The sequence below is a fragment of the Centroberyx affinis genome, unplaced genomic scaffold (assembly GCF_046629955.1).
Source record: "Centroberyx affinis isolate AG114_WGS23_722 - 3 ecotype Tasmania unplaced genomic scaffold, CSIRO-AGI_Caff_v1 ptg003282l_1, whole genome shotgun sequence".
Lineage (NCBI taxonomy): Eukaryota > Metazoa > Chordata > Actinopteri > Beryciformes > Berycidae > Centroberyx > Centroberyx affinis.
This window is the reverse complement of record NW_027281298.1, coordinates 298,150-315,826: the sequence shown is the minus strand read 5'-3', so window position 1 is coordinate 315,826 and position 17,677 is coordinate 298,150. Positions and strand designations below refer to the sequence as shown.

The 17,677-nt window shown below is 40.2% G+C and overlaps 2 protein-coding genes across 2 annotated transcripts; one reads left to right on the top strand and one right to left on the bottom strand.

The window, feature by feature from the left end:
* The first annotated feature begins 2,633 nt into the window (after positions 1-2,633).
* znf367 (zinc finger protein 367) lies at positions 2,634-6,456 on the top strand. Its single transcript, XM_071538493.1, has 5 exons — positions 2,634-3,166; positions 4,034-4,184; positions 4,602-4,721; positions 5,564-5,702; positions 6,181-6,456. Exons 1-5 carry the CDS (start codon positions 2,888-2,890, stop codon positions 6,437-6,439), a joined length of 948 nt encoding a protein of 315 aa, XP_071394594.1. The 5' UTR covers positions 2,634-2,887; the 3' UTR covers positions 6,440-6,456.
* A 58-nt stretch (positions 6,457-6,514) lies between these two features.
* On the bottom strand, positions 6,515-13,920 carry slc35d2 (solute carrier family 35 member D2). Its single transcript, XM_071538492.1, has 12 exons — positions 13,718-13,920; positions 13,467-13,500; positions 12,968-13,054; positions 12,785-12,852; positions 12,604-12,675; positions 12,146-12,214; positions 11,912-12,014; positions 10,786-10,878; positions 10,624-10,691; positions 10,403-10,481; positions 10,199-10,281; positions 6,515-8,991 (listed from the first exon to the last, which is right to left on the bottom strand). Exons 1-12 carry the CDS (start codon positions 13,834-13,836, stop codon positions 8,862-8,864), a joined length of 1,005 nt encoding a protein of 334 aa, XP_071394593.1. The 5' UTR covers positions 13,837-13,920; the 3' UTR covers positions 6,515-8,861.
* Positions 13,921-17,677: the final 3,757 nt, after the last annotated feature.

The window sequence follows — 17,677 nt, the reverse complement described above, 5'->3', positions numbered from 1 at the left end:
TTACACTAAATAGCCTATAGTATTTTGTTGTAAAAAAGTGTTTATCATTAATATATGGACATTTCTAGGCATTTGCCATTTTTGTATATGCACCACACTGTATGTCTGTAAATGTTTGCCTACAGTAGCCTATATTGTTTTTAAGCATTTTAGTGCAAACTTGCTCTGTGAATCTAATGATGTGGAGAGCCAACAATGCACATTTGACCACCCTGCAATATCTGTTTTTGCACTGAACTGTATCTTTGTAAATCTGTAAACTGCAGCCATAGCAAGACTTCTGTCAAGCCAGTAGGAGCTCTTTATTATCATGATGTTGCACATTTGATCTCCAATATGATCTATTTATCTAGGCTATATGTTATTCTTTGTTTCTGTGCAATGGCCCAATTTCCCTACAGGGATCATTCAATGACTATCATATTGATATTAATAGAATAACTTGACGTGTACACATTTATAATAATACTCAGATCCTTATATTCCAACATCAAAACTAGATCAACTCACCTCAGAACTGTTTTAGCTGAGTAACTCTCCCAACCGGGATGAGTCAGAGGATATGAATATGTAGAATCCAAGTGATGTAGTTGCTTGAATTTTTTGCCCCACCTAGTGGTCAGGATAGGAATTACAGGTGAGTGGTCAGCCTCAAGGGGAGTCTTGGGTGCCTTATACTAGATATCAATGCATCACTATAAATACATATTTTAGAAAATACAGCTGAATAGATTCCAACCCAGTGGCCTTCACATGTTCGAAGACAATGTCCCTTGGGCAGTAAGTGCAAACCTGACACCTGCTGAGGCCTAAAAACATGTTAGTGCATGGAGTTACAAGGTTACATAGTGTAAATGTCTGAAAATTTGCACTATTTTGGCTATGGCAAATAAACAGACTCAAAATTTTTAAACATTTTCATTGATTGATTGATTGACTTAATTCCAGTCTGTTGTAAAAAAAAACCAAAAAAAAAAAACCAACTGCCTTGTCTAATACACATAATATTACATAGAAAATGTATATTATAATATTGGAGTGTGTCACCTTATTCAAAAAGGGACAACAGAAACGAGCTATTAATAATGAAAAATAGCATACATACTATTGTCTGTAGTACTGTATATACTTCTAAGCTGTTATTGTATATCACATTAACAACAAATGATCCTTCACTGACTGTAATTAAAATTAACAAAAAAAAAATGTAACAAAATTCTAAAAATTATAATTTTTTGAATTTTGTGCAAATCACCACTGATCCTCTATCATTGTACCGTGTAACTGTGTCATACTTCACTACCATCTGCAACAGATGGCACATAATGCCTTCACCCCATCAAACATCTTGCCAGTGATCACATCAATAAACCTTTAACTCCAAATGACTGGAACCAAATCAGTAGTTGCAGTATAAACATGTTGGGTGGATCCTGATACTGAGCAGTTTGTGATTTTCAGCTCACCATGTTGCTTTCATAACGTTTTAAGAGAGCGGTAAAAGTTATGAGAAGCTGACAAATATGGAATGATTTAACAACGTCCTTAGATTAGGTGTGAGTGTCTGAAAGGTCCAGAAAGCTGTGGGCCTTGGAAAGCTATTCAATAGGCCCATTGAATGTCCAACATCATAATAGGTCAAACTGGTTTAAAATAGATTTTTCAGTTGTTGTTTTTTTCAATACAGTGAGTCAGTGAGTGTCTGTGTGTATGTGTGTGTGAGTGAGTGAGTGAGAGAGAGAGAGAGAGAGAGAGAGAGAGAGAGAGATAGTTATATTGCTATTCATTTGTTATTGCATGTTATTTCTGTAGTGTCTATTTTGTTTGCCTTTCTTTCATTTGATTGATGAGCACTATAAATGCACATTTGCTTTGGCAATATTGTTATAGAACAGTCATTGAAGCCAATGAAGCTTGATGAAGCTTGTTGAATTTAATTGAAATAGAGAGAGAGAGAGAGAGAGAGAGAGAGAGAGGTATTCTGTTGAGGTAGAGAGGAGTTGGAGAGAGGATTCACTCGGCTTAATTTCTATCTTGTCAAAATGACATTAATATCAAAAACAAACCGTCAAACAGCCCATAGGCCTGCTTGGCTACTATACAGCCTTCTTTTTCTTACACAGTGCAACCTTTGTTTCAGTATCCTTTCCACCAGCAAAGTGATTACGTAACTTTGGCGCCTTTGAACCACCGTTTCCTTTCCCTTTAAATTGACCAAAATGTAATAACATAAACAGACTTCTCAGCGCGGGAAAGGACATCTGCTCGGCTGCGATGTAAAATTAACCGCCCTTCACTCTCATTGGCTACATCGTCGCAGAACGTGCCTTCCGCTCGTCCCCATTGGCCAATTTCTGTGTCAGTGTGCGAAGGCGCGCGTGAAGCTTTTAAAACTCATTGGCTAAAACGCCTCCACCAATCATCGTCCACAGAACGCCCACACTCCTGCCATTCGCTGCCGGGCTGTCCCGATCGGCCCGCTGGGCCCCTGTGGCTTCGGTAATTGGTTACTTCCGACACGTGGGGCAGGATCCACTCATCTGATTGGTCCGTCTGCTGCTTAGGCGCGATTTGCAACGCGGGACAACGTTTCTGTGGGCGCACACAGTTCAGGCAACCCACTGTGACAGCAGGAATATCCAGCTATCATTTTTCATATGTCTGTATCTTTTGTGGGTACTTTGTATATTTTCTAGCGAAGAACGGACCCGTGATTTTATCCCTCTTTGGAAATGAAGGATATATTTACTCCAGATTGAAAAAGCGCCGCATTTTGGACTATTTCTCATTGATTTTTCAGCTACAAAGTAGTTCAAAACTTTTCCAGGTTTTTGCTTACGGCAACTGACACCGGGATTTTTATAGGAGTCGCTGTTACATACCAGTGATGGCTGAAAATAAGCACCCGCATGTTATTTTCTGCAACGACTCGCCCAAAAGAGTTTTAGTGTCTGTCATCAAGACCACCCCGATCAAGCCGACGAAGACGGAGGGCCTGATGCCGACAAGTCCCGGCTTCAGTGACTTCATGGTCTACCCGTGGAAGTGGGGGGAGAATGCCCACAATGTGACCCTGAGCCCCGGGTCTGTGAACGGGGCTTCGTCCCCTACCGGCACCCAGACGGCCAGTGAAGCTGACATGGCTCCCTCACCTGACCAGATGAAGGTAAAGTCACATTTCTCCACCATGAGGACATTGTATGGAAACCGTTGCACGTTAAAGTCCTGCTGCATAGATTGAGCAGCATTGTAAGACTGTCATGATTATAATTACTATACTATACTAGTACTATACTAGTACTTACTAGTAATAAGATAGGCTTCAGTGTTACAGAGTGCATGTAGGATATTATTAAATTCAGATCTTAAAACTAGAAACAAACTAGTCCAAACTGAATAGTTAATGCAGCCTGGAGGTGATAACTATTTTATCTTAACATGTGGCCACTTAAAATGGACGATTTATGTATCACTTAACCTTAACATGCCCGAGATGAAGTGTCATTTAAAAAAAACGCCCGCGCATTAGGGTGTGACATGGTGGATTTTAAACCCCAGTCACTTCCTGGTTCTGGAGCAGCTGCTCATACATGACGTCTAGTCGCGCGCCAAAAAAGTAACCGGATGTGAATGAAGTATAATGAACAAACGTGTGTCCTGTCCTGCTACAATGTAACTAACCCACGTGAGCTCAGTGCAGCGTATTACACAGTCCTAACCATATGTTGCATTGTATTAAGCATGAAACCTCAAAGTTAAATGTTGGTGAAGATGCTGTATAATCAGTTCAATGGTTGGAACTTTTTCTTCATATAAAAAAATACAGAAACATAAGTATAATTTATGAGTAAGACATAGGCAATATCTGTTTGTGATATGCCAGTTTAATTATACACTCCTTTGTAAACTGATTTGCTTATAAAAGTATGAAAACTTAACTGGATCTACTAATGCTGCTGTGCTACCAATGGAAAACAGACACTTCAGATGTTCATTTAGCTGATTTGGAAATCCTGTGTTTGTGTTGTGTCAGGATGGTATCCGCCGCGGCCGCCCGCGTGCTGACACCGTGCGGGAGCTGATCAGCGAGGGGGAGACTTCGTCCAGCCGCATCCGCTGCAACATCTGCAACCGGGTGTTTCCCAGAGAGAAGTCTCTCCAGGCTCATAAGAGAACACACACAGGTGAGAGAGAGGCAGGTACAGTGTGTCAGCAGAGTGATTATTAACAGCGGTATAGTGTTTGTTGATTGTCACCCTGCCACCAAATTATTCAAAAACAGGCATGTGTGTGTATACTTTGCCCTGAGAAAGGGGTGGGGACACTATATTTTTGCATAATACTCTTTACTGCACTACTGGCACCAGTGAAGGGCCTGGAAAACACCTGCAATACCAGATGAAACCATGTTACAGCAGCATGCTGGAAAGGAAGGGACTCTTCTCTGCCTTGTCTGTGAAAGCAGAAACAGATTGATTTAACAGGCTGCATTATGTATACATGGATGTAGTATGTGTATCAGGGTAAGCAGCACTGTTTAACAACGTTATTGAAGCACAATCACAATACAGTGCACTGACAAATATCTCATTTTCCCTCAGGAGAGCGGCCTTATCTGTGTGATTACCCAGACTGTGGGAAGGCATTTGTCCAGAGCGGTCAGCTGAAAACGCACCAGCGGCTGCACACTGGGGAAAAACCCTTCGTCTGCTCAGAGAAAGGTGAGTCATGCTGGTCAATCAGCATTCACCAGGGATGAGACTTAAGCTTTACAGCGGTTTAACAACAGATAAGAGGTGCTATTAGGCACAAGTGGAAGCTGAGCGGCTTATTGCTTTTATAAGACTGTAGTACACACACATTGATTGATTGACACACCATTGATAAAAAAAGAACGCTAATGTTCAATAAATGTTTTCTTTTGAATCAGTTTCTTTATATAGCACATTTCAAAACAGAAGTTGCACAGTGCTTCACAAGGTATAAAATATAACAAGAATAAAAATAAAACAAACAGGACAGGAAAAAAAAAACAACCAGGACAGAAAAAAGGCAAATACCGACCACACAACAAAAAGGAAACTAAGTGGTAACTAAGCTAAGTGTTATTCTTCCACCAAGTGATACAGTCAAAGTTGTGTGTTTATTAGGTATTTTCCAATGGCTTCAAATGTGGAACTGTTGCTTGACTGAGTCACGTTTGAAGCTGTTGAAAGTACCTAATAACTGTTCATTTGAATATTAATGCACTAGCCGGAAATCACAGCTAGAACTATATTGCTTGGAGGAAGAATAACATTTGATTACTATTGCTATTATTACATTATTGATTAAAAATAAAAGATTGAGCATTTTCATTATTTTTTATTACCATCGTTTATCACTGTTCTTTTCATAAAAGCAGCAAGTGAGAGAGGCCATGCTTTACAGATAAAAACAAATCAGGCCTAACACCGACTCTTTCTATTCTAAAATTACTGTAAAGCATGGCTTCTCATGGCTTATTGCATTATAACTCATATCTCTTGATTCATCTGGTGCTGATTTGTGGCTTTCTCTGCAGGATGTGGCAACCGGTTCACGCACGCCAACCGGCACTGCCCCAAGCACCCGTACTCCCGGCTGAGGAGGGAGGAACCAAAGGAGGGTCTGGAGACGGCCCAGTCAGCGGACAACAAGGCTGTGGCAGAGTGGCTGGCTAAGTAAGTAAACACACATTGCTCTTCACATTAGTAATCTTGTCAGGCACATTGTTCAGATATGAATCTGTGACCTGTTTTGGGTCAGGAGACAGTTTCAGAAAGCCGGCATAGTGGCATCATAAAACAGAATGCATTTAATGTTAGTTGCTGCTTGCATTGTAGGCTACTCATTAGGGCTGCAACTAACAATTATTTTCATTATTGATTAGTCTATCGATTATTCCATCTATCGATTAATCATTTAGCCTATAAAATGTCATAAATAATGACAAATGCCCATCACAAGTTACCAGAGCCCAAAGTGATTCTTAAAATTACTTACTTAGTCTGACTGGCAGCCAAAAACACCCAAGGTAATCATTTTATAATAATATGAAAAGTAATTTGTGAAGCTGTAGCCAGGTATTGGTATTTTTACTTGATAAATGACTAAACACTGCTACTCCCTCATACAATATGCTCTTCTCTGTCTTTGCAGGTACTGGCAAACCCGTGAGCAGCGCGCCCCGACCACCACCAAGGGCAAGCCGCAGGGCAAGGGCGGAGTCGAGGACCAGGAGCAGCAGGATCCCATGGGATTCTTCCAGTCGGACGAAGAGAATGGGGAAGAGGAAGAGACTGCAGAGGAAGAGAAGGGCAGCCAGGGAGGCGCCGCCAAGCGTCGTCTCCAAGAGCAACGAGAGCGTCTCCACGGTGCCCTGGCACTCATCGAGCTGGCCAACAATCTCTCTCCTTGAACTCCCACCCACTTCCTGGTCCTGGACCCCCCCCCCCCCCCCCAAATATCTCCAAACCCATTCCGCCCTCCTGCAATATGTGCTGTAGGTAGAAGTTGCTCATAAACGCAGATCAAAGACTAGTCTAGTTTGTTCTTTGAAGTTGTGAAACTAGACTTTGAGGAGAAAGAGCTGAACTGGCCTGAGATCAGTGTTAATGAACAGCATCATCCTTTCCCCTGCTCAGCACCAGGAGGGCACAAGCTAAAGCACCTTATACAGCTTCCATTTTATCCTCTTAGGCTGCTATGATTGTAGATTTGATTATATGAAGAATGTCTTTCTTTCGTCTGCCTTCTAAAGGCAGAGAAAGAGTACCTTTTTTATGTTTTTAATTTGTTTTGTTTGCACTTTGGTGGTAACGAGTTTTTGTAAGTATATTGTGAGTGTAAGAGAGTGTGTATGACTGATGTATATATGGATTAAGCTCAGATGAACAGATTGATACAGGGTGTGGTGAAACATAGGATGTGTCAGTTGCATTTCGACTGTGTCAAGTGGCCTTTTCTTGTCTTGCTCGTTTGTTTCATCTCCGGCATCGAAAACACAGTTTCGCTGCTACTGATGATGGTGATAGAAGTGGATTGAGGAAGTATCCAGTAGTTTTACTTTCACCTACACTGTTCTCTCCCTCAAGTGGTGAGGGCAGGCGGATGAATGGAGGCAAAGAAAGGAAGAGGAGCTGATTCAGACTGTTGAGATGTGGCCATTGCTGTTTGTGAATGAGAGGTGGTCATTGCAAGCCTAATCCAGAGGTCTGGCTAGGCACAAGCTTTCGCAAGAATCCAAACTTGGACAGCTTCTCCACTTGTCACACCTATACACACACATAGCTGTATCCAAATGACATCACCAGACATTGGGGAAATCCCCAACCCCAAGCCCTCTATCCAGCCGTTTGCCCTTAAGATATGCTGTAGATTTTAAAGAGTTGGAAGGATGCTAGTAATATGTTGAAAAGTTTTTAGTACTTTTTAGTGCCATGCCATATTTCCAACATCTAACAGCATTTTTTCTTAATAGATCTAAGAGGACTTTGTAAAAGTTGCAGGCTAGAAGTTGATTTCAAACCAAGCGGGAGCTTTTATACAATGTGTGATGTCAGTCATCTTTTATATTAAAAGGCGGCAGACCAGTTGTGATACGGGCATAGCGTGGTGGTGTAGGGTTTATCTATGTCATCTCATTTCAAAGTTTCTATCATGTGGTATTTATTTCACCATGTTTTTATTTTGGCTAACATTTTGTTCAACTGTTTGAGAGTACGGAGACCGCTTGATCTGTAAAGGGAAACATTCTGACTTCAGCAAAAATCTGGCAGGTTCCTCAAAGAAAAATTCCTCAGAATCAGTCACATTTAGTTTCAAAGTCCTTTTGAGCTAACATCGATGCATAGGCTACTTTTGTCCCTCTACTGTTTTAGAAATTTACCTCAATGTTGCTGCATAAACTTAAAAGTGACATTTTGCTTTAGCACTTGCATCCCATATTAAGGCTCGCATCCATGGATTAAGCTTGCAATGCAATGAATATTAAAATAATCAGGCATGTCTAGGGAAATGACACTTGTCTTTCATGAACCGATTGTGTAGTGCTTGGTGGGGTTTTTTTCTCTTTTTTTTTTGTTTTTGAGCAACACTACATCTTTCAACACTGTATGACGCCTCTCGTAATTGGCCAGTTGTTTGAGGGAATCTTGGTTTCTGGTCAGAAACTTGTGCATCATGGAACAATCTGACACTCTAGCTATGATGTTTGAATCTGTGATTAACAAAGTACATTTGTGGAGTTAAGGCGAAACTGGAAAGCAATTGAATTGTTGATAATCAAAACACCAAATGATTTATTGTACCCATGTATAGTATATTTTGAAGCATTTCTAACCTTTAGTCTATTTGGTTTGAGAAGATTATGGCATTTAATATATATACACCATGTGTTTGTTAGAATATAGGGTGTGCACAATCTACCAAGACTTTGAAGTTGACTTTTAGATCATTATGAGTTTCAGTTTTCCCCTCTGTTAACATCCTTCAACATTTTTCATGTTTGTGACAATTATAGAGTGATCCTGCTTGCTTGGTAGAAATTTTATTACACATTTTAAAGGCAAGATTTCTCTGACAGGCTGTCCACACTGTTTGTAACTGTTGGTCTTCAATAAACATTCACTGATCATGACACAGGTCTGACTTTCACTTCCCGTCAAGTTTATTGAATCACATGATTGGTAGTGGAATATACTATTTAGCAATGGTGATCTACCAAGGAAAATCAGTTCAATTGTTTAAATAAATATAAAAATAAAAAGGGAAAATCAGTCATTTGCTCCAATATGGAGCGGAATAGTGCCACCAACAGGCGTAAGAAGAACAGTGTCCTTTCAGTTTGCAGAGCACTTTCCTGTAGAGTCTTGTGTGATGTGAATCTTCAGCTGCTCTGGTGTTCCCTCTTCACTTTCAGATGAAGTTTTGTTAAATGTCAGATATGAATACACTAGTCCACCTGACATACTGCAAGCCAAGAGAAAATTTATGAATTCCTAGGCCATGAAAGATTATGAATGAAACAGAATGGGAGGTTAACAAATAAAGCTCTATGTTTAGAACCCAAGATAGATGTTTAAGTTAGACAAAACACATTTTTACATTTACATTTTAGGCATTTAGCTGTTATCTGTTACCCAGAGTGACTTAAAATGAGTGACACAGGAGAATATGCTTCAATTCCAAGATAACCAACAAACAAACAAAATAGGAGTGCAAAGGTCAGAGTCATGGTGCTTGGGGTTTGCATTTGTGAAAACATTTGTGAGCTGGATTATTGCAACACATTGACTAACCTGTCCAAAACATTTTCAGAATATGAAACATGCATATGCATGCCTTCCTCCACAATTGGCAGAGCCTTATTTGTGATCAAAATGCAAATAATTCAGTGTCAACCAGGAAATTTATTCTGGCTTGGAACTGAACCTCACAGGCACTTTTCTTCTTGTATAACAAGATATTCCAGGTGCAGTGGACCAGGTGCAGGAAGGTGGTGGCCTCATGGATTTGGTCGTTTTCTCCTCCTGGTCCATCACACAGTGCGGCACACACCAAGCTCTTTTCAGTCAATTTTCAGTCTTGAAGTAGCGGATGTTGACTTTTGGATGCTTTGCACTAAGTAATGAGTAATGGCATCAAACCATGGGGGTCACCGTCTTTGTGCACCTGGTATATTGATCTTTTGATCGTGTTAATTTCAGTCTAACATGAGGTCATACTGACGGCTGCAGGTTGTACGCTCTGTGTGCAATGTGTGCCTGTGTGGACAGTGGGCTATTGTTCCTTTGCATGCAATTTGTTGTAGTGTTAACCGGTTATTATTGTGCAGACCTACTTTTTGCTATGGCAATAGAACAGTAATGGGAGAGACATCAGACATCAGACTGTCTCTCCTCAGACACAAAACCTGAGGCATGTCGTCTCTCAATGTTATTATCCAGGGCAGTGACACACAGTCATCTAATTGAATTTAAAGCTCTGGCTCATTAAATGCTGATGTGTGGTCTTAGGGGCCTGATCAAGCCTCTACTATGCTATACTATAATACTATAATAATATAGTTTAGGACTACTAATACTACTAAAAGACTAGTAGTCAAGTACAATTTATTTATAAAGAGGTTTTACCAAATCAAGTTTGTCACAAATGACCTGGAAACATTCATTCTTACCAAATGGTGAGGCCCAGGAAGTTTGTCCAGGAGAACAGGTAGTCTCCGCCCACAAAGATCCCGACATACGCCACTGCAACATTCTGGGGAAAATGTTCATTTTGATGCAACTTGGTGAGTGGACCTTGTTACCAGTCGTAACAATGATAAGACACGTGATAACACATTCTCTCATAAGTAGTTTTCTTATCAGTGTGCTCTTACCTTTATTGCCCCCACTACTGTGGTAGTGAGTGCCGAGTTATAGTGGCTACACAGAACTATGGAGTACATCAGCACAAACCTGAAATAAGAGAACTTTGTCTTAGAACATTCATTGAGTACTAATTTGTGTGTGTGTGTGTGTGTGTGTGTGTGTGTGTGTGTGTGTGGGGTTATAGTACACACAGTACTATAACAGTCTGCACTGAATTACAGTGACATACCCCATGACGCAGGACATTAGGAAACAAAAAATGAAAGTGGCTTTCACCCAGTCTTCAAAGGTGATTGCCTGTGGATCAAAACAAACAAGGTGGTCAGGCAGAAAAAGAAATATGCACGCACATGCACATACAGACAGAAGGCACTGAGTCATAGTTGTGTACCTGGTGTAGGTCTCCAGTGAATGCACTTGCCAAGAGAGTAGGGATGACAATGATTAGCGCATTGTAAAATAAGACACCATATTTCCCAAGACCCTTGACAGAAAAAAAAGAGGAAAATATAAATATAATCTGACAAACTTCAAACATACACAGACCATCTGAGCACAGCAAGCTAGCAATGCTACCAGTCTTTCTTAATGCCTGTTAGCAGTACAAACCTATGAATGAAAATAAATAAAAACATTTTACATTTGGCAGGGGAGACAGCCAAGCATTTGGAGAAGTCAGCATAACTAACATCATGACAGCCGAACAAGAATTGATGCACTGACAAAATATCGGTGTCCTGATTATTTAAAAACATGTGGTTTGGCTGGGAATCTAGGAGTGTGTATCCAGCTAGCATGTTTGTATCTATAGTGTGTATGCTGCTACAGAGATCCATGGTATGACTGTTGGCCACTTGATCCTATTTACTTAGTGGGCAGCTGTTTGAACAACACCAAAACCAACACTTCTGCTGCAGCAACAAGGCATGGAAGACCTGAGGCCTTATGCAACACTGAAGTTAATCTAGTGTCAGATGTTTTTTAGCACATTAATATGGCCGAGCACAAATTATGACGAAGTGTGAATTACGAAGGCTTATTTGTTGATGGCATGCTTGTAACTTTTCGATCCCATTGTAACACAAATCAAAACAAAGCCTTAGTTGTACAACACAGATATAAGCAATCAAAAGAAAACAACTTCAACCTAATTTGCTGTGGCAGGACAACCCAAATCGCATTTGCATTGAATTACATTTGCTTTGGTTGCACAGTGTTTACATTTCTTCATCTATTCAACAGAAAAGTGGACCAACAGGAGCTGCAGCATTCAAGCCGTGCAGTAAAACAATCCACTATACCCTCATAATATATGAACTGCATGTCTTTAAAAACAGCAACCACACCTACTTAGATACACAGGAGTTTAGCTGTTTTCAAACTCAACATTCACAGGATGTGGTGTGCCTGTCTGTTGCAACCAATCACCACTGGAAAAACCTGTAAGAGGAGCCTGAAAATATGAATTCTTCAGCTGTGCATCATGCCCTCTAATTGTAAAGTGCAGGCAGTGTTACCTCAGTGCCTAGTTTCTTCTTGGTGTACACACTGCTGGCAGCAGTGAAGGCATCGTTGAGCAGGATGAAAGTATAGCCCTCCACATCGAAGGCCAGGTCAGCACTAGAGGAGTTAGAGGAGAATAAAGGGAAAGCACAGACATCTGACTCTGCCTTTAAAACATGTCTCAAGTTCTTCATTTTAATCAGTTCCAACTAACTGAATCTGGGTTTAAAAAAAAACAAAAGACCTACCTTGCAGCAAACATGGCACCAAGGACTATGGCCACAACGCTGTACACAAGACGCTTTGGAAATGTTTTTCTGAAAAACAAATCCTGAAGCCTTCAGTTCAAATGCAAAATGTGGACGGGAAAAGGCACAAGGTACAGTATGCAGTCAGAGCAGCAGTCACTTCCCATGTTTTGCTGTAACCTGAAAACTCATCGCTTCACAAAACACATCACATTCTCTCACCCCTAATTCACATCCCCCGCTTCCATATCCTACATCCTCCTCCTCTAGCTGCAGTGAAAATGCTCCTGTGTTGCTTCCTTCTACTAATACAAGTCTCTCCATGAGTCAACTGAATAGCTAAAATGTACAGTACCTTCTAATAAATTCTGACAGGGTTATACTTCTGATAATGTGAATTGTAATCTACAAAAAAACTTCTCAGAAGCTATAACAGCAAAATCTGAGATGTGCCATACCTTAATACATATGCTTCCAGGATCATTGTCATCAATATGGTGAATTTTCGTAATACTGTAAACATGGGTAAGCTGTGAAAAAACAACATTTGGAAAGACCATATGAATGAACAGCATTGCAAACATTAAGGACCAAAACCATGTAGTTTAAAGTGTTCATGATATAGACAGCTGGTTAAACCTTAGCTTTTTGGTGCTTGCGAGTCCTGTTATATGGTTTCCAACATACAGCAAAGGGAGAGGGAAAATCTGCAGAGAAAATAGAGACATCAGGCCTTCTGGCATATGTAACCCAATAATACACCAATAAAATAAATGTGCTATACCAATGAAAGAAACATCAGTTTTTTATGAAGATGCTTACTTTCAAGAGAATAGTTCTGTCAAAGTCTTGAAACTGAACGGTTTTGTTCATTTTGGCAGCATAAAGGACAACAATAGTGGTGATCATCTGTGGTGACAATGACAGTGAACAGACAGGAGAGAGAGAGAGAGAGAGAGAGAGAGAGAGAGAGAGAGAGAGAATGCATTGCATATATTATATGTAGGATGAATTGCATATGAGTATAGTCCATAGCATTGCATAGAATCATATTCATCATATGAACAATTTTTAAAGTGGAGTTACTATAATTAGGAATTCCTATATTTTAATTAATACATTTCCTATAATTCCTATATATTCATCTATAGTGTGCCTTATTTTATCCTGTACTATTGTAATATACTTTGCCAACACTCAGTACTACTTGATTCCTGCCAATGAAGCTTTTTCTGAATCTTAATGAGAGAGAGAGAGAGAGTTTGAAAGTGAAAACAAAAATGCAAAGTGAAAGAGAGAGAAAGGGAAATAGCCTACTTACCTGGCCAATCCCTAGACACATGTACGAAGGGAACCTAGAAAAGCCAATATATTTTTTTTTATATATATATATTAAACTGACAAACCTGAATGACAAACTGTGGAAGACACAAACTACAACAGCACACAACTTTAAAGTCAGCTTTAGTGTCATGAAGCTGCATCTCTGTGTGTTTTCTTCACCGGACTGGCTGATGAACAACACTGAAGCCACGTAGTGACTGTGGTATAGATGACATATGCGTCGCCTACCTGAAGCTCGTCAGCACAGTTTTATTCACCACCGTGATGAGAAACGAGCTGCCGGCGTAAAACACCGCGGATGAAAACTTGAGCAGTCCAGGGTGTTCCGCTTCTTGGGAGGCAGACATACTCAACTATATCTGTGGGTTTTTGTTTTTTTTCCAAGGCTGAGTAAAAAGTCCTGGTCCCGCTTGTTCTCGCTGCTGCTTTCTTCCCTGTTACTACTGCCTGTCATTTGTTGCTACAGGAAAAGGGAGACGGCAGGTGGGCGGTGCTTAAGTAGCCTAATTATATAATTCAGAGCCAAAGTGAAGTTTGTCATTTGACTCAAAACGTCTCTTTGTTCTTGTCAACCCATTATACAATTTCTAAAGTAAAGAAAATACATTTCAAATATAGTTAAGGAGGTGTTCGAGATATGTTTCAAAATAGGCCAAAAAAAATTGCCCTATAATAGATGTTTGGGATCTGTTTGCAGATAGGCTATATGTTGTCAACAGCACAATTCAAGTGTCCTAATTATATTTCGAATTATTTAAATGTACAAATAACATACAAACACCTATCTCCAAACATATTCTGAACAAAGTGTGAAATGTACTTACCTATAGGCTACCTATACCTTTATGAAGGGGGGCGCTATTACCTTTCTGAAAGTGAGTGCAAAGTGTCAAGCCAAGATATTCTATAGATATTTACATAAGCAATCACTGTCAAATATCAGAATTATATGACAATTTATTAGACCCCCTAAAGCACACACACACACACACACACTGAGAGAGAGAGAGAGAGAGAGAGAGAGAGAGAGAGAGAGAGAGAGAGAGAGAGAGAGAGAGAGAGAGAGTTCATCAACATCTTGTCTTATGTCGGGCTCAGTTTATTATTGTGGGCTGTGTTCCACTTTGCAAAAACCTTGGAGGAAATCTCGACCACATGCCGTGAAGAAGCCTGGTCAAAAACGGCTTCCTATATAGATACAAAACAGATAGATGTGAAAAATAGACACTCAAAAGTTTTTTTTGTTATGTTTTTAAAATCCACTTTTAACATCTCAAAACCAGAAAGTCCTCTGTTCACCCTACTGCGCAAGTGCTGCGTCTATGTGGGCCAGATCTCAAAAGTGTGATATGCAAATCAAAGAAGATGCACTTGAGTTGCCTAATGTCCCACCATAATCACCATAATATAGACCATTAAACATAACCAGTTGTGCTAATGAGGTCAATAGGCTAATTAAGATGATTAATGCATTGATTAGCAACTCTATTTCTATGTCAACATACTTGTATTTACATAAACACATGGGTGGTATTAATAGGAGCTGCATATCTTAAAGCATTAAGGAATAGTAATATTCCTCATTTCCTCATTATAATGCAAATTTATGCAGCAAGGTGCTCTAAATCTAATCAGATCATTGAGGGGGAACCTGTGGTGTTAAGTATGAAGTTTCTATCATGTCTTGTTTTTGAGTTATTGTGTTTACAATAATGTGTCAACACACAGACAGACACAAACACAGATGCCCTGTGACAACCCCACCAAACTCAATAAATAGCCTTGCATGACGCATGATTATGGCCTTGCATATTAAGATTTAGATGTTTGGTTTGCATATCATACCAGCTAGCTGTACGTTAACTGAGATGACTTTGCATGGAAGAAACGGTGGTTCAGGATATTTTACTCAAGGAATAACATTGTACATTTCTGCATAGCTGTTCCCTAAACAGCTTTCTGTTAGCTACGCCAAGTTAAACACTGTAGGACAAAAAGTAGTCACCTTGCTGCACTAGCCAACTGCACTTTTTAGCAAGGCACTTTCTATGGGAGTGTCTACTGTGCTGCACCAATAAATCTGCTGTCTGGAAGACAAACAGGCTTATTTGAATGTAGCTTGCTGAAGTCAGCAGTCTAACCAGAGTTTTCAGTATGGTACTGCCAATAGATCTGTCTGTAAAAAGCCGTACTGAGACGCTGCATTGTTGTCTGAGACAAATACACTGATAAGAAGACACTTTACTGGAGAAGGCTGACTACTGTACATCACTTGTATTCACCAATAGAGTTTGTCTGTGAAGACCTGTCCAGAATAATTTGATGTCTGAAGGACAATTAGATTTTTTAAAGAGATGGTCTATCAAAGCAAACAAGTATTGTACAATTTTTGAGGCAGCTGCCTAAATGAAGGTCTGTACAGTGATGTGCCGAGTTGTTCTATTTTTGTCTGGAAGGCAAAGGTACATCAGGAGAATTTACTGAAGTAATGATATTTTACATTTATACTTAGCCATTGCTCACTATGCCAAGTTAAACATTGTTGGTAAGACAGAAATCTCCGTACCTGAGTAGGCAAGTTATTGTACTTTTCGGCAAAGTGTTTTCTATCATTTGTCTAAATGCTGTATCAAATAATACGCTGAAAGTCAAATAGCTTATATGAACAGAGTTTGCTGAAGTGTTTATGCTACTGTCTGACTGACACTTTGCTAATATGTACGGACCATTGTTAATTTTTGGCTTATGTGTTGGGGAACATACCAGCTTGTCTGATAGCCAATTTTTAAACAATACAATACCAAAGCAAGCAAGATAATCTAAAAATTTTTGGGTGAAAATCTATAAGGAGGAAGTACGCACAATGTTGTGTAGGGGCTGTAGACTTGTCTTTTAGGTAGGTCAAGTTACACATTGTAACTTGCTCTGTGTTACATTCAGACTCAAGTAAATGCAAGTGAGTTGCAGTTTGGAAGTTCTATTCAGATTAAGAAACGTGTGGCCTTGAAAGACCCCACACTATTGTCCACTGTTCCCCATGGCGTCATAGAGGGCATACTGTCCATCCACCCAGACATGACAGCCGGATCCACGTGCGTCTAACAGGGATGTGGTGCAGAGGACTGACACTGGGAAACTCATAAAGCTTTGATTGTCTGCAGAGCACTTGAGTTCCCACTGTGACCTTTGCTAAGGGCAAGAAGAGTGGAGACAACGCTCAATATGACATCAACATCCCAGTGAACAGACAGAAGGACGCAGAAAGGCTGGAGCTGCTGCTTCAGCTGGAGCGGCAGAAGGCCTTGGAGGACATCTGTGCCCCAGGTGAGAAGAAATTCACAACATTCTAGAAGAAGAAGAAGAAGAAGAAGAAGAAGAAGAAGAAGAAGAAGAAGAAAAGAGGAGGTTCTTCCACAGGATCTCTGGGGGTTTCTGTCAGCAGGACGATCCCAGATTCAAACTAGGAGCTACAAATCTGTAGCTTTGGTAGTTTTCTGGGACAAAACTGTTAATAGCTGTACTTACTTGTTGTTTTGTTTTTATTATTGTGTTTTGTGTTGGATAATCTTTAATAAATTTAATATATTATGATTTGTTTACTGTGGCTTTATTAGTGGATTTGGCTTACCATCGCTTTTTAAATACAATACAATCAAATTTTATTTATATTTCATACAACAGTGTAGTGCTTTGCAGACATGGTTAAAAGCAGTTCAGGGTCATGAGAAAGAAAACTAATAACAGAAACAAGATAACCATCATCATCATAAAGGGACACAGGAACAGGAGGAGTAACATTTAAATGTGTAAAAAGTAATTCACAAGCCAAGGACTACACCATCAATTGAATGCAAATGAGGATGTTTATTTAACAGTTATGAATGATGAAGAGGAGACTGCGATGAATGGAGGATGTAGGCGAATCATCTGCGGTGTGGGGAAGGTTTCGGCAACAGATCTGCCCTTGCTCCCGGGCACGGCAGCAGACCCCCAGGGGGCCCTGTAGTAAAGAGGAGGAGTGGAGAGAGAGGGAGAGAGAGGGAGAGAGAGAGAGATCGAGAGAAAAAGGAGGGAGGGTGGGGCACGTAAACAAGAACGAACAGGTATACTGGGCAGGTAGGCATTTAAAGGGAAATGACAGGAAGGGGAGTGATTGAGGTGTGGTCCTGCTCCCGAACCTCAGCTAAT

What these genes read in the sequence shown, in the direction of transcription:
- znf367 (XM_071538493.1), top strand. Translation starts at nt 2,888, where the DNA reads ATGGCTGAAAATAAGCACCCGCATGTTATTTTCTGCAACGACTCGCCC. An exon ending in CTTCGTCTGCTCAGAGAAAG is followed by an intron (nt 4,722 to 5,563) that starts GTGAGTCATGCT and finishes CTTTCTCTGCAG; the next exon opens with GATGTGGCAACCGGTTCACG. An exon ending in GTGGCAGAGTGGCTGGCTAA is followed by an intron (nt 5,703 to 6,180) that starts GTAAGTAAACAC and finishes CTGTCTTTGCAG; the next exon opens with GTACTGGCAAACCCGTGAGC.
- slc35d2 (XM_071538492.1), bottom strand. Translation starts at nt 13,836, where the DNA reads ATGTCTGCCTCCCAAGAAGCGGAACACCCTGGACTGCTCAAGTTTTCA. An exon ending in CTGGAAGCATATGTATTAAG is followed by an intron (nt 12,215 to 12,603) that starts GTATGGCACATC and finishes TTTGTTTTTCAG; the next exon opens with AAAAACATTTCCAAAGCGTC. An exon ending in TTCCTGGGCCTCACCATTTG is followed by an intron (nt 8,992 to 10,198) that starts GTAAGAATGAAT and finishes CTTGGCTTGCAG; the next exon opens with TATGTCAGGTGGACTAGTGT.